This window comes from Pimephales promelas, chromosome 1 (assembly GCF_988280905.1).
Source record: "Pimephales promelas chromosome 1, fPimPro1.hap1.1, whole genome shotgun sequence".
NCBI classification, from domain to species: domain Eukaryota; kingdom Metazoa; phylum Chordata; class Actinopteri; order Cypriniformes; family Leuciscidae; genus Pimephales; species Pimephales promelas.
This window is the reverse complement of record NC_142769.1, coordinates 6706503-6722675: the sequence shown is the minus strand read 5'-3', so window position 1 is coordinate 6722675 and position 16173 is coordinate 6706503. Positions and strand designations below refer to the sequence as shown.

At 37.8% G+C, this 16173-nt stretch overlaps 1 protein-coding gene across 3 annotated transcripts in view; it reads left to right on the top strand.

Moving 5' to 3' along the window:
* The window catches only part of ap1g1 (adaptor related protein complex 1 subunit gamma 1), a 29696-nt gene that overhangs the window by 7461 nt on the left and 6062 nt on the right, over positions 1-16173 (top strand). For all 3 annotated transcript variants that reach the window (XM_039669710.2, XM_089120302.1, XM_089120327.1), the window contains exons 2-18: positions 3935-4138; positions 4243-4367; positions 5175-5316; positions 5416-5512; positions 6174-6250; positions 7235-7330; positions 8752-8832; positions 8921-9019; positions 10514-10569; positions 10783-10896; positions 10982-11122; positions 11572-11626; positions 12579-12701; positions 13927-14016; positions 14104-14228; positions 14337-14441; positions 14552-14693. In XM_039669710.2, coding sequence (XP_039525644.2) covers positions 3938-4138; positions 4243-4367; positions 5175-5316; positions 5416-5512; positions 6174-6250; positions 7235-7330; positions 8752-8832; positions 8921-9019; positions 10514-10569; positions 10783-10896; positions 10982-11122; positions 11572-11626; positions 12579-12701; positions 13927-14016; positions 14104-14228; positions 14337-14441; positions 14552-14693 — 1869 coding nt within the window. In that variant the 5' untranslated portion in view covers positions 3935-3937. The remainder of the gene's footprint in view (positions 1-3934; positions 4139-4242; positions 4368-5174; positions 5317-5415; positions 5513-6173; positions 6251-7234; positions 7331-8751; positions 8833-8920; positions 9020-10513; positions 10570-10782; positions 10897-10981; positions 11123-11571; positions 11627-12578; positions 12702-13926; positions 14017-14103; positions 14229-14336; positions 14442-14551; positions 14694-16173) is intronic.

Here is a 16173-nt window from a genome sequence, read left to right as displayed (position 1 = left end):
TAGTCCATCCTGCAATACACCAAAACTAATTTGGCTTGGCTATGTACTTTGTAAACAAGAGTCACAAAAGCTTTTCAATTCCTCCAACACAATATTAATAAAAAGATAAATAGCCTACCAAAAAAGCAACTAATTATGTACATCTGTAGCATAAATCTTCTACATTCACAAAGCCTAATTTCTGATTTCTTGTGAGCTAAATTCTGCTGTAGACATTTCGTTATGGAATAAGTGAATGGCAAAATCACAAAAATATGGGTGTTTTTGTTTTTTTTAAATAGTAAGTTTGCTGAATGACCGTACGATTGGGGGGGGGGGGCACGTTGTGTCATCTGTAATTTTTATGTACTAGTTTTACAATAAGAACAGTAAGAGCGATCTTAGCATTTTAGAATTTTTATCCAAGGCAAATCTTAACCATAAATAAGCTCTTTTATAGGATTTCAACTTGTTACTTGCCATGAAAATACCCAAAGAAACTTGCATGGCTTTAAGATACTAACCAATCAATAATAATGGTAAAGGAAATAAAAATGATGGCAAGAATTTTGATTCGTTGCATCATTTGTATATACGTTTATTTCTTTTGAATTTCTCTTTGAAAACCGGAACAAAAATATCAGTGTTTTTAGATAAACTTTGAACTTAGGAAAAGGGCCACTGTGTGTTTTATTCCTTGAAAAAACACTTTGCTTTTATCAGCTCATGCTTAATTGGACAATGACATTGTGTTTGTCATTAAAGGCACTTCTTTGCACTGTCCATCCATTTACGAGCGTAACTTCTGTTTGTCTGCAGGGAGATGCTGAGAATGTCATTGTTTAGCAAGTAATTACTGTGGTTCCTTTCTGGCTCGAGCAGCTTAATTAGGTGCTGCATGTTAACAGATTCAAGTGCGGGGTTTCTCTGTGATGGAGAGCCAAAAGCAGCTCTCATCTCTGCATAGAAGAAGGGAGGAATAGAGGAATATTAACTGTGTGTGTGTGTGAGATGGATCTTCTGGTGTGATTAATGTGTATTATCAGAGTAGTAAACCACTTGAAGTGCCCTGTCTTTCTGGTGCCACTGATTACTTACTTTTGCAACTTACATTTAATTACAAGGTGACCTCACGCTATCCACACTCCATCATTGTGTTGAGAGGAGCTGCTCGGGGTGTGAGGTGAAAGTACTGTAATGCCATGTCTATTCAACCTCAGTCTGCAGCACGAGTCAATTCCTGTTTGGTCTGTTTATATGATCCACGTTCATATATTTAACTCCTCTTTTTGAGAATGGTGTGTATTGACTAGGGATGTCAATTTTCACAAATTCCAATGATCGATTAATCGTTAGCATGATCGATAAGTTTTATTGATTATATGTATTATCGGCGATTAATCGTTGACATCGCTAGTATTGAGGTCTTTCCACGTTTGAAACAACATTCCTTCAGATGTTCATTCGTGTTTATTTGATGCTATAAATTAACTAGAAGGAAGAGATAATCGGTTCACGAGCAGCTTTACCTGAGGCGCTACAGCGATCTGTAATGGCACATTAAACGGCTACAAAACGGTATTGTTGTGACCAAATGACCAAATTTGAAAGTTGAGACTTTTTCATATCAAAAGTAACCTTGTCTGTCTGCATGTTGTCAGTGTCCTCTTTCCTCCGCGATGTATTTTTCACTGTGAGAACATGATGTGTGGCTTGTCAGACATAGCAACAGTGACTTTGCAAACAGTCAATTGCATAATATCCCCTTTCATGTGAAGTCAAAGTTTCTTTCCATCGCCCTTTTTTTGTTTGGTTCCTCCAGATGTTTGTGTTAGAGCTGGATTACTGTTGAATGCTTTAGAAATGGGCTCCTGAATAGGCAGTCATGTAATCTTACCAGTTTTGTATGTGCTCGCTTTTTTAATTTTTAATCAGCCTGCCCTCCAGTGGATTGAAACCTGATTCTTTTGAAGGAATGGAATTTCACATGTGATTCCACCTGCTTGTGTCTCATTGGCTGATGAAGCTGATTATGGCCATACTCTGATGTCTGCCTTTTCTAGACTCCTGACTGTCCCCATAGAAAAGCTCACCTCATGCGCTAGTCAATTGAGATGCTCGGCGTCTTTTGGGATTTTAGAGCTCTGCAGAACGACTGATCAAGAGAGCGCTCTAGGGTGTTGTGCTTAATTCGTCTTGCAGTGCTGAAGCGATTTCCCTATTTACATCATTATCATGGTAACGCTTCATTTAGATAACCGATTGCACTTAAAAATTCTATTAAAGTTAATTTACTAGTTAAAGCTGCTGTCTGTAACTTTTTTTAAGTTAAAAATAATCTAAAATAATTATTTAAAAAAAAAAACATATTCTGCCAGTGGTCAAAACTATGTGCTTGCCATAGCTAGATTCAAAACGGATAGCTTGTAATAATGATTTTAATTCCAGTTGTACTGGTGGGTTTCCACGGGAAATTCGAGCATGTCTTTGCGTCATTATGTCACACCCGTAAACACAAAGAAGGAGTTTCGGCTAGCCGGCTATACTGCGCGTGAGGAGAGATGTAAAGATGTATATGCTTTTCTCGCAGCACTTCACATAATTAAACTTAAGGCTTCCAGAAAGATCCGAACAACAATCATCAGTGTCAACTGGAGATTCAGCAGTTATTAAACCCAAAAGACTTCGTACTTCAGATTTAAGGTGTCTAGAGAAAGAGAAAGAAAGCGTCTCATGCGAACACAAGGATTTAAACATCGGCGGGGCTTTTGAAAAGTGCGTTAACTCCGTGTTTTGAAGGGTTTCAAAACGGAAGAATAGACTTTTTTTTCTGCTGAACATGTAAGACATTTCAATAGTTCAATCGGGTAACAGTACGTTTTCTTAATTCACACAATTATGGCGTTTCCTTTGTTTTGCCTTTCTCATTTTGCTATTATGGAGAATATGAATTCTGAACTACACAGGTAAACATAAAACACATTAAATTTAACATTAGTCACGCAATGCTGATGTTGTTAACATGAACAATTTGAGAACAAAGTAGGCTATAATTTGCACGGTTACTGTAAATCACGTTGATTAAATCTAACGACGCTTATCATGTCGAATGCTTTTCCCCCTTAGTTGATCAGAACGAAATGGATGTTACTTACTTGTTCAGAAGACATTTTCCGGTGAATATTCTTTTGTTGGTCAAACTTTAAAAAAGTAAATCTGTGATTCACACAGCGCGGTGATTGACGGCACCACTCGCCTCAAAACACTGTGTTCTTCCGCGCTGTTTCATGCGATTTACAACCCACATAAAGATGATAATTCCGCGAATAACTCCAATTGCAGATTTCGAACAGAGATGGCGAGAAAGAAGAAAAGCTACAGACTGCAGCTTTAATATCATGAGAAAACTATGAGTTACATAAGCGGAAACATATATTAAGCTTGATGTCTGAAAAGTCAGTCAGTTTTTAAAAAAATTAAATCAACTAGTGATTTGCCTGAATGACCTAAAATTGGACTTAAGAACACCCTCTATAATTAGGCTGGTTTTAGATTCATATAAATGTCTCATCCTCATCCATCTGGACTCATTTCTTTGGTAACTTTTATATAAGACTAACTGAAAGGAATGCTGGAAAGATGCATTTTAAAGTTTTGTTATTGTAACAACATTTTAAAAACAAAGCAGACGGACAACAGATGCAACATAATCACTACAAAAAGTCGCCTGAATGAGTAGAGCTGTAGCAGTGATGTTTTAAGGGGGATTTAATGGTGCAACTTTTCAGAGAGGGTGTTTAGTGTTAAATTGTGTTGCTTGCTGTCACAATCTTATGGTCCTAAGATCTCATGTTGCTCTGGCAAATGCAAAATAAATCTTCATTTGTCTTTGTGGCACATATAGGAGCTACTGTACTGTGACATTCCTTTGGCTGACATTGTGCTTTCATTACAGAGGATGCCAGCTCCGATCAGACTGCGGGAGCTGATCCGGACAATCCGGACGGCCCGAACCCAGGCGGAGGAGCGAGAGATGATCCAGAAAGAGTGTGCTGCCATTAGGTCCTCATTTAGAGAAGAGGACAACACATACCGCTGTAGAAATGTGGCTAAGCTGCTTTATATGCACATGTTGGGCTACCCAGCACACTTTGGCCAGGTGAGAAAACGGTGTTTCAGAAATTGCAGGGTCATCATTGGGATCTTTAACCCACTTTAACCTGACAGAATTTCAGTGTTTGATGGGCAAAATCTCATTTTTAGCTGGAGTGCCTGAAACTGATTGCATCACAGAAGTTCACAGACAAACGGATAGGATACCTGGGAGCCATGCTGCTCCTGGATGAGCGGCAGGACGTCCATCTCTTAATGACAAACTGCATCAAAAAGTGAGTGAAAAGATGATCTCATCTTGTCTCAACAACTGGCTGTGTGATTGGTGGGAGTTTAATATGACCGTTGTAGGTGGAGAGCGTAAAGTGCTGGATGATTGGAAGCTGCTTCCTGAGTTTGATGGCATTTTAAATGGCATCTTTTCTTTTATAAGATATTATAAGATATTTATAAGTATCCCTCAAACATCTTATAGAAGTAAAAAATAAATAAATAAACCAGCACCCATGTTATTATCATTATTTCTTTCTTCAGAACTCAGATTTTCCATTGAACATCAAATGGTACAATTTTGGTTTCTAATAATTTCTTGAATTTGGTAGTTTAATGCTCTCAGCTGCCAATAATTCATATTGTAGTTGGCAAGAACCATGTTTTATGCCTTTGGCGTTTATCCAGAGAGTTTATAAATGACTTTGGTGTTAACACCATGCTTTATTGTGTGAACTACAGGAAAGTTTCTTTTCCTTCTTTATTTTTTTTAAACTTGAATTGTTTATTTTTTTTCTCATGTTGCCTATATAATCTAATGACTTTGGTTGCTTTGATGCTGTATTTTTTACCAGATGAATTTCCACCCAAAAAATAAATTAATTGGCTGCGTAGCATTTGACATCAATATATGGGAAGCGTTTTCCCTCCATTTTAAAATTTGAATAATTTTCCTGTCTTAACTATAGACATTTATTTATTTGGTTATTAGTTTTTATTTCTTGCTTTCTTTGACCCATTTTTGAATTGCCCATCGGTTAATAATCACTTGTATAAACGACTGTATACATTTCTTTATGTTCTCTCTGCAGTGACTTGAACCACAGTACACAGTATGTGCAGGGACTGGCCTTGTGCACCCTGGGCTGCATGGGCTCATCTGAAATGTGCCGTGACTTAGCTGGAGAAGTGGAGAAACTCCTCAAAACGTCAAACTCCTATCTGAGGAAAAAGGTATTTCACACTCCTTTACAGCTGAACATGGACTTCATGTCCAGTTGGATGTCGAACTCTGAATGTGTGAATGGTGTGACATGATCTCTTTGCCCTCAGGCCGCACTGTGTGCGGTTCACGTCATCCGCAAAGTCCCAGAGCTGATGGAGATGTTCCTGCCAGCAACAAAAAACCTGCTCAGCGAGAAAAATCATGGTGAGAGCTCTGCTCCTTAAACTTTCCCATAGGTCTCATAGTCTTTAAAATGAATAAACCGATAGATAATTCCTACTAAGCAGTACATTTTCATCATATATGGGTTAATATATTGGATACATGAATGCATTTTGAATTAAGATTACGTTTTCTTTAATTGCGATATTACAATTGCGTGAATATTGAGGGTTGAACTGCTGCCGTTACAAATGTAAAAACCCATGTAAAAAAAAATAGCAATTTCTGTCGGGGCTTTTTTTTCTAATTAAAATGTTTGAAGCTTACTTTGTTTAAATTGGTTATCTTATCAATTTAGTTTTTAATTTAGTATTTAGTTATTTACTCTGTCCTCAATATCATTTTCCATTACTTGTCCATCTCTCACTTTCAAAAGCAAACTCCACCATCGTCCTCAATAAGCAGAATCAATTTTGCCCTCGTGTAAAATTGCTGTCAGTCCCCAGTTAAGAAATGGCAAACTTTAGCTTTTTATTGTTAAGAAACTAGTTAAATTACTTTTTTTAAGTCTTTTACATTAAACAACAGCAGAATGTCAGTTTGTTGTTCATCTTCATAATGTAAATGAACCGTTTATGGGTTGAGTTACATAATGAAATGGGTAGAAAAAGAAATCAATGTATTGTTCTGTTTTTTTCTGCAGGAGTTCTCCACACATCTGTTGTTCTGCTCACTGAAATGTGTGAGCGAAGTCCTGACATGCTCTCTCACTTCAGGAAGGTACATAGCAAGCGTTCATGCCTTGACCTTCACTAGTCACCTCTAAAACTGTTTATGCACCACATCAGCCACTCTGAGACAAACACTCTTATCTGTTGCTGATAGCGTTGACATGACTACTAAAATGAGACTGTAGTCCTTTGACTGAAATCTGGATGCCTGTCCTAGATTTAGCTGCAGGTGTGTTTATCTCACTGGGAGATGATGAATAAGGGTATATCTGCTTCTACTCTTCCCACCCCCAGCCAGATCTACTGTGCCAGCACGCCCACCTCTCATGCTCATAACTGTAGCATTATGTTAAGCTCTTCTCTGAAAGTGACTCTTTTTTCCAATTCCCCCCTAACATCTACTTCATATTTTTTCTGTCATTTGTCTGTTACAATTCCTGCATTGTATTAGAATGAAAAGGTAAGAGGACATTCTGGTTTCATAGCTGGTGCATGCTTTTAAAGAAAACAAAACAGATTCATCCTCATGGTCACTGTAAATGTAGTCCAATTTTTGGTTTTGATGTGCTGTTTATTTTGCAATTGTCGTCATTTTTAGTGTTTTATTTTGTTTTTATCCAGGATTACGTAGCTCTCATATACATTTTCACTTGTCCTGCTTTTACCTTTAGTATTAATTTTAATGGTTCTCTTTCATACGGTCACTATTGGGTTGTGGTTTTTCCAATATGTACATTATAGTGGGGGGCACAAATAAAATGGAGACATTTACAAAATTGAATGAGGATTATATTAATAAACAAAAAAAGTGCCAAACAATTAACAAAAACACTGACATGATATCCATGTCTTTAACATCTTAATTAAATGTATAGTGAAACCAATCTATTGGAAGATGATCAACTCAGGGTGCCTACTTGTATTGACACTTACGGACCCTTTTTATGTGCTGTCCTGGTTTGAAATCTCAATGACCTTGCTGATAGCCCTTCCTTTTTTCTCCCACTGTTAATTTTCGTTTTTTCTTTTCTAGCTGGTTCCACAACTTGTAAGAATCCTGAAGAATCTCATCATGTCAGGCTACTCCCCTGAGCATGATGTGTCCGGCATCAGCGACCCTTTCCTGCAGGTAAAGACACATCATCTCATGTCTATGTTGCTGGGTTTAAAAGTGATATTGGCTGTTCTGGAACTTCTGAATTACAAATTGACATGCCCCCTAGTTCTTAAACCCCACCCTGCAAAGACAGTTTAGAGGAAATTGCACTCTCCTATGACAAACACTTTGAAGCGGAGAATGGCGCTTGAACGATTCATTTCAACATGCCCTCAACTTCCTGCTTACCTTATATGGACTGATCAATGAACATGCAGAATAATTGACGGGAAGAAAGTACCTGTAAGGTTTCTGATTAGCTGAACCCCATTTACAGAACGAGACGTGACAGTTTCAGTGATATGTCATGTAATAGTGCCATTCTATAAAATCTCTTACAGCACCTTTAAAGGGTACCTATAATGGCATTTAAAATGTTCCTAATATTGTTCTGGGAGTCCCCAACAACAGTTTTACAAGCATGCAATGACAAAAAACACTTTTGTTGTCTTATAATATGCATTTATTTTTACCTGATTTGCTCACCGACTCCCATATGAATCGTTTAGCGAGTCCTTTTTCCAAAACCCGCCTTTGCGTGACTCTAATCTGCGGTGATTGGTCAGATGACCTAGTCAGTTGTGATTGGTATTCTCTGTGCAGAGATTGTTGAAAACGGAACGCCTATCATCTTAAATGGGTTCTCAACTCCAGTCCTCGTGACCCACTGCTCTGCATATTGTGTATGGCTCCCTTATTTAACACACCTGATTCAGATCCTCAGCTCGTTAGAGCCGGCTCGCGAATCCATACTTTATAGCGTTTAGGTTTGTGAAGCAATCATCTTCAAAATGACGCGAACACATAACAAGGTTTGGGCTATACTTGTGTGGTATACTTGAACTGCAGGCAGCCACTTAGTCTTCAAATGCTCCTCACTTGGCAGGTGAAAAAAGTTCGCTTTTGCGTCGCACTTCAAAACACAGCGTCTCGTCGACATGATTGTTTTCCGGTTTTCCCAGGCGTCTCCGAGCGCAATAAGTGGGCGTTTCTTATTCAAATAACTTGTCAATTTGACGTCAACTAGACAAAGAAAAAGCATCGTTCTTCGAACGATTCATATCAGCGACTCAGAGTCGACTCTTACTTTTGAGAGACAATAACTTTGTATATGATAATCTTTCATGTTTAAAACTTTGCAGGATGTTTTCGTTCACTTAGATCTATATTAAACACTAAATGAAGGGCAATTTTCAAAAATCCATAATAGGTACCCTTTATTGTTGCCATTGATGTGAATTACAGTGAATCTGAAGTCCTTTGTTTGGTCAGATCCACAAAATTGATTTTTAGAGTGGTCCTTAATTTTGCAATCCATTTTTCCAATTGAGTTCATATCTGTTCTTAATATGCTAAAGCAATGGTTCACCTTTTTGTCACTTGGCATTTTTAAGGTGCGTATATTGAGGCTACTGAGAATTCTGGGAAAGGGTGATGATGATTCTAGCGAAGCTATGAATGACATTCTTGCACAGGTAAGCAGTGTGTTTAGATCCACTTTATAACCACATACCTTTTCCTTTCTACCTTCTAAAGATTTCCCATCAAATTATTTTTTAATAGGTTGCAACGAACACAGAGACGAGTAAAAATGTAGGCAACGCTATCCTCTACGAAACTGTTCTTACTATTATGGACATCAAATCAGAGAGTGGACTAAGGGTGAGTGTTGCTCAGAAATTGTCGATTTCCTGATTTTCAAAGGGTGTCTCAGGGCTCCAGACTAGCATTTCAGAGCAATAGCACCTGTGCCACTAAGTTCTACAGATGGTCGCAACAGATCTTGATTCAGTAGCACCTGGGGGGTGGGGGGATTTTTAATCCTAAAGGTAAATTAATCATAAAATGACTTGTTTTGCAGTAACTAATAATATTGCACTTAGTTCTTAGAAATGCATTTTTGACAGTAAAGCAATGAGCTTAAGAAAGGAACTTTTATTAAAATAAAATTTTTATAGAGAAACATACAAATATTTGGGTTATTGGATTAAAATAACTGGAAAAAGTGTGAAGCATTGAAAAATTCTTGAATTTCTCCTTCAAAAGGTTGTACGAACTTTTATTTATTTTAACTGATTTGCTCACCGACTCTCAAATGATTCGTACAACGACTCATTTTTCCAACCCACTCCTTTGCGTGACGCTACGAGGTCAAACCTGGCGGAAGTACGAGGTACGAGGTCAAACCTGGCGGAAACCGGGGGTAGCGCGGATTTGACATCATTGACTGGCGACTCCTCACCCCTGCTCACACGTCCCGTTTCCTTGGTTAAAAATCGCAATTTTCTCACGATTTACAAATGGTTGGAAACATTTGGGATATTGTAAGTAATCAACTAAACAAAATATATAACATTGGCCTAGTGGTTTTTGGATATTTTTCTGCAAAAATCCTGCATATTTTACCTTTAAATGCATGGTGAATAATTGGTGATTTTTAGACTGAAAAGCCTTCTATAACTTGTTTGTTTATGGCATAATGTTTCTCCTGGTTTCCACATCAACACTATTTGATCTGATATGGTTAATAACCAAGAATTCTGCGCCAAATTCGAATGCTTATCACTAAATCTTGCTGTGATGTCATTAATACTGAGGTGAATTCAAATGCTTTCTCACTGGATCTCCCAGTGCTGTGTATCTGTGTTGCTTGATTAAGATCGGCTTCAGTTAAGCAGTGAATTACTGTTTCTTATAATTTGACCTTGGCTGCATTATAGATTTTTCTTACTCTTAATGTGATGTGTTGGGGAATTTGGCTATTAACAGGTTAACATTTCAATTATATTCTGCTGAAATTAACGAATTGACTTGGGGGGGAAAGAAAAGATTTGTTTATTTTGTTTAACGAGACTCAAAGAGCCAGTAAAATGATCTGAACTTCCCATCATTACTATGCTGTCTAATATTGATTTGAGCTGATTAACTGTCCGTGCTGCGATTTTCGAACGATAACCACGGTTTCGTCCTGCTTATTTGTTTTTCGGTTTGTTTTTCGTATGCAACAGGAATGGCCGCTCTTATCAGCAACGTAGTGGTTGCACCAGTGTGCAAACTAACAAAATGTTCTCGCACCAGCAAGAAAAGGGGTCATAAAATGCAGTCTGGAGCCCTTTTATCTGCAGAAAATTATTCAATTCTTTTATTTTATAACAGGTTTTAGCAATTAACATTCTGGGACGTTTTCTTCTCAACAATGACAAAAACATCAGGTATGCTTTGTTTTGTCTGTGACTTTTTACCAAAGTGTTATACCAAAATTGCTGTTCTGTGATGAAGATATTGAGTGATCCATCGTCTGAGTGTTACATTGATGATCTCATTGTCTCTGACTACAGCTTTATTGTGGACTGAAAATGTGCCGTCCCCACTAGACGCAATTGTCTATATGATAGGGCTTTGACATTATTACTCTCCCTGATCAGATATGTGGCATTGACATCTCTACTGAAGACTGTGCAGACTGACCACAATGCTGTGCAGAGACATCGAAGCACTATTGTGGACTGCTTGAAAGACCTTGATGTGTCCATTAAAAGGTAATTTATGTGCAGGCTGTATGGATTTTATATCAGTTATGGCTTAAGAGGATGAGTCCTGCTGCTTACACTTGTCCTTCTACAGGCGTGCAATGGAGCTGAGCTTTGCCCTGGTCAACGGCAACAACATTCGGGGCATGATGAAAGAGCTTCTGTATTTCCTGGACTCCTGTGACCCTGATTTCAAAGCAGACTGCGCATCAGGGATCTTTCTGGCTGCTGAGAAGTAAGGCTGTATATTGTGAAAACATAAATCATGTTAAGCACAAATCATTTGAGAGGAAGTGCCAACGTTTTCCATATTGAGAGAATGGAGTCGTGTTGCATGTCCTTGTCGCCCTTTTAAAAGTCTTAAGACTGTTCGTTTTTTTATTAAATATTATAAAAGCTTAGTTAAGTGGATCTGATCAAATTCAATAACCAAGCCCTTGAAATGTAAAGAGGTTTTCTAGAGTTGTTCGAGTGACTCATGACTGTGTGATGATAAAATGAGTGATCCATCGGCAGAAGTTGACTCTGTTGACACTTTTTATCTGACAGTACTAAAAGGAGTTTGGTTAAGAGTGTTTAAGTGATTTTACTTATGCTTTTTGTTTTAGTGACTTGATTTAATATTTTAGACCGTTATTTCTGCAAGCCAGTAGACTAAAGCTCACTAACACTTGTTTGTTGCAGGTATGCGCCCTCCAAAAGATGGCACATAGACACCATTATGAGGGTTTTGACCACGGTAAATATATCTAATTTTTGTATGCTATATTCTGCTTGAATCTAATCACTTTCATAAATATTTCAGTTTACCACTTTAAATTTGTAAATTTAAAATTGCCACGGATCCTCAATCTTTGAAAGTTTGTGAATTTGAATAAAGAAAAAACAAGGCCCTGGAAAGTTTTGGAAAGTAAATGCATAGATAATTTTTATTAGAGTGAAATTTATTTTGTGGTTTCTGGAAAAGTTTTCTGGAAAAATCCATATTATTTGTATGTGGGTGTGGTTGGGGTTTAAGACGACTAAATGATTGGAGAAGCCTTGCTTACGTCACCAGAAAGAAGTCTGTCGCAATGACAGTGAGATGACATTTTTACAAAAAAATTCTGGTAAAAAATAAATAAACGTGAGCAGAGGAATCATTCAAATAATCTAGAACACGCATATAGAAAATAGGGTGAATTTATTGCAGACTTTAAAGTATGCTGACTCTAAAGACTAATATTGTTATCGCTGACAATAGATTTTCTTAATCTTAGCCTTGGTAATGTGTTTTTGACGTGTGTGTGTGTCATGTGATACCCTTGTTCCACCAAAATGATTTTGATACTCGCGCTGAAGCCAGTGCTTGGTCGGGGAATCTTCAGACCTCTTTCAGAATCCGTTTTACTTGAGAAAAATTATGACACAACCTGCCTACAAGTAAACACACAATATCTTTAGAGTTTTGAGGACATTTTTAACATCCACTATAATTTAATTCGGGGCTAGTTTTGCAGCAGTCTTTCCTGATTGAGCAGTTATTTGTTAGAAATTATCCTGCCCTCTTGCCTGAAAGTTTGCAGTTCGTGGTTCAAAACCAGGGCCATTTGTTCAGGCCCAGAACCACATTCTCTGAGGTGGAAATGTATGAAACGGCCCCCTTTTGGTGGCAAAGTGAATTGATACCCTGGTTGTGTTTGCTTTTATAGGCAGGGAGTTACGTCCGGGATGACTCTGTGCCCAACCTCATTCAGCTCATTACAAATAGTGTAGAGATGCATGCCTACACTGTACAGAGACTCTACAAAGCCCTCCTGGATGACATCTCTCAGGTTAGTCTTCTTAACACGGTTTTCTTCATTTGACTTTTAATTGGTCATTTCAAAGTGAATATAATGACAGAACTATTCATTAAAAAATGAATATGCAACTTTTGTGCCTAAAGTTATACAGTAGCTCTGTGTGAACAACAGAGTGAAATGTAAAACATTTTTTAAGCTTGAAAGCATTAGGCATCATTTAGACTGAGTCTCATTCATTATGGACCATTTTTTGTTTGTACGCATAGGAGAACTTTGTTGTTGTTTTTTTGCCTAATACACATGTAGACATTTTCATAAAACATGGCCAAACCATCTTAATATAAGAGATTTCTGCACAGCAAAAATATGATTGAGTATGCCTTGATCTTCAATGCCATCCTCATAACTAGTTCAAACACAAACACCTTTTATACACACTTGGTTTACAGAACTCTAATTAGCCAGCTGTACATACGTAAATCTGCGAAATATGCATACAGAAAAAAAGTTTAGACAGAATTTAAGTCATGCAGGTTTGGAATGACAATTGTATAATCAAATAATAACAGAATTAGTGTTGACACTATACCAAATTTATTGTTTCGATACCGATACCAAGTCAAGTATTGCGATTTTGATACTTTTCCTGAAAAGGAAAGTATTTCTTACAAGGCGTTTCATATGCACCTCCTTTGCATAGGTCTGTGCTCTTTAATGCTGTAATAACCTAATATAAATAAATCACTGACATGCACATGCTCTGATTATAATCATATAGCCGATAGATCATTTTGCTGATGTTTTGTATCCTTTATTTTAGCAGCTTCCAAATTATTTATGCTATCTATGAAAGTTGGGGGGAAAGTTGTACACCTAATACAAAAATAAATGAAACATCTCAAGTTAACTAGCATATAATTCATTTAGTTCACTATTAAATAAGAGATCTAGCGCTAAAATCTGTTTTTTTTTTTTTTTTTTTTTTTTTTAAATCAAGCACCGCTCTTTTTTGCGTGAGTAAAAACACAGAGGTTCATAGGGAGAGACTGGAAGCGTGCGTGGCACACACCAACATGAAATACGTCTCTTACAAATCTGGGTCGCAGTCATTCATAAAAGTATCGATACTAATAAATTTAGGTATCGTGAGGTTTTTCATTTCCGAGTATCGCGATACTTTTGAAGTATCGGTGCACCGTGAAACACTAAACAGAATTATGTCTGTGTGAACTAACTAAAACTTTTCTTCCTATAGCAACCTCTAGTACAGGTGGCATCCTGGTGCATAGGAGAATATGGAGACCTTTTGGTCTCAGGCCAGTGTGAGGAAGAGGAACCTATTCAGGTAAATGCCTCCATGGGCTCTTCAAACTACACATGCACAGTTATTTTAATAGCAGAACAATTGTATCATTCTGATTTAATCTGAAAGGTTTCTGAAGATGAGGTCCTGGATGTTTTAGAAGGTCTCCTCGTTTCTAACTTGTCCACCCCTGTAACGAGAGGTTATTCTCTGACTGCTATCATGAAGCTATCCACCCGTTTCAGCAGTGTGAAGTAAGCATACTTGTTCTGACTCATTTGATACATGGATATATTTTCTTGTAATGAGTTTGTGTCCCCAAACAAATCAGGCAATGATCTTCCATTTATTTTGCCCTACAGTCGTATCAAAAAAGTGGTGTCAATATATGGCAGCAGCATAGACGTGGAGCTGCAGCAGAGAGCTGTGGAATATAATGCACTTTTCAAAAAATATGATCACATGAGGTAAAAGATCACCTACAGCTCCAGACTCATGTTTGTCTCAATTTCAACAGACAGGTTCACCCCTAGCTCTTGTTTCTTGTCCTCACCCTATTTCTTTCTTTCCCATGAAGACCTGCATTACTAGAGCGAATGCCTATCATGGAGAAAACAGCCAGTAACGGCCCAGCAGAGATTGTGCAGACCAATGGGGAAACAGAATCAACCATACTGGACACAAAACACCTTCCCAGCATCACTCAACCAACCAGTCAGGTGAGTTTTCTTGAGCAAGGTTTCTCAATCCAACCCAATGCACATTTTATCTCAATAATCTGACTGCGTACTCTGCCTCTGAATCTGTGTACTTCCCTCATACACAAGCAAAAACACTGTACCATTATACATGACACACAATTTATTGGCTATTTCACTATGCCATGGGAGATGAGGGGTCAGATTAGAACAAATAAATAAATTGCAGAGAGTTGTGAGCGGGAAAGCTCAAATGCAAGTATTGTAAGCACCAAGAACGCTGTTCCTCATGGTTAAATTGTACTTCCAGAACAAAATCTGAGTAAGTAATTTTTGTTGTGGTTAGTATGTTATGAGTCAAAATTCGGACAACATAGTGAATATAATGTGTCTGGGAAAGAATCTAAACTCAAAATTACTCTATGGACAAAATAATGGGCCACCGCTTAATTCGCAAATCAGGGGTTTCAATCAAACCCATTGCCACAGGTGTATAAAATTAAGCACCTAGCCCTTTGCAATAAGCAAGTTTGTTTAATTGTACAGACTCCAAATTAATGTCTATGTATTTAGAATCCCTGTTGGTGTAATAGTCAGGTGTCTCAATACTTTTGTCAATATAATTTACTATCTAAGGGTAATAAGTACATTCTTCGTTTAATTAATTTCTTATGCTTCTGTTTGGCAATTGACCGTTCGCAAAAGCCACGCCCCCTAGTTATTGTTACTATGCCCGTCAAACAAATGGTCAAACACGACCAGCGTGACAGATTGCCTTGATGGGAAGAGACCTTTTTTTTGGAGCGTATCCTCCAGATCGAGGCAAAAGAGGTTGCAGTATGCAGTGGAGGGATATATTCAAAATATAAAGATATGCAATGGAGACACGACTACTATCGAGGCTAATGCTTACCGGTCTCAAGCGAAATCTGAGAAACCCCCATGACCTGTGCCTCAAATGCAACCAGCTCAGCCTTGAAGAAGATTTCATAAGCTGGTTCAGTGGCTAATTGTTTTTTTTTTTTAATTGATTTTGCTTTGGATACAGGATTAACGTTATACATTTGCTTTAACAAAAAGGTTGTTCATTACCACGGCAACCGCTTGTGTGTCATGCTGAATGCAATTTTCTGTGTTTAAAAAGTAACTATACATTAGAGATGGAAAGATGCAGATAACCATACATTAAGGTTATTTCTATTCGTTATGATATTGAAATATGAACTGATGTTGTGAAATTAGCTTCTTGCTTTCCTCGTTGTGAACGTGTACTCGTCTACGCGTGCTGACTGCTGCTCATTTCCCCCGAGAATATCATGTGAACAACAACCCTTTAGAAAACGTAATTCCTTTGTGGATCCTCTTGATCTGCTTTCTCCATGTTTCTTTGACTAACGTCAATCTCAGTGTCTCACGCACGTGACACATTTAACTGGGAGTGGGGCTGTCCACACTGTTATCCATTATCCGTGTTTTCGGCTTTGGGAACGAAAAGAACACA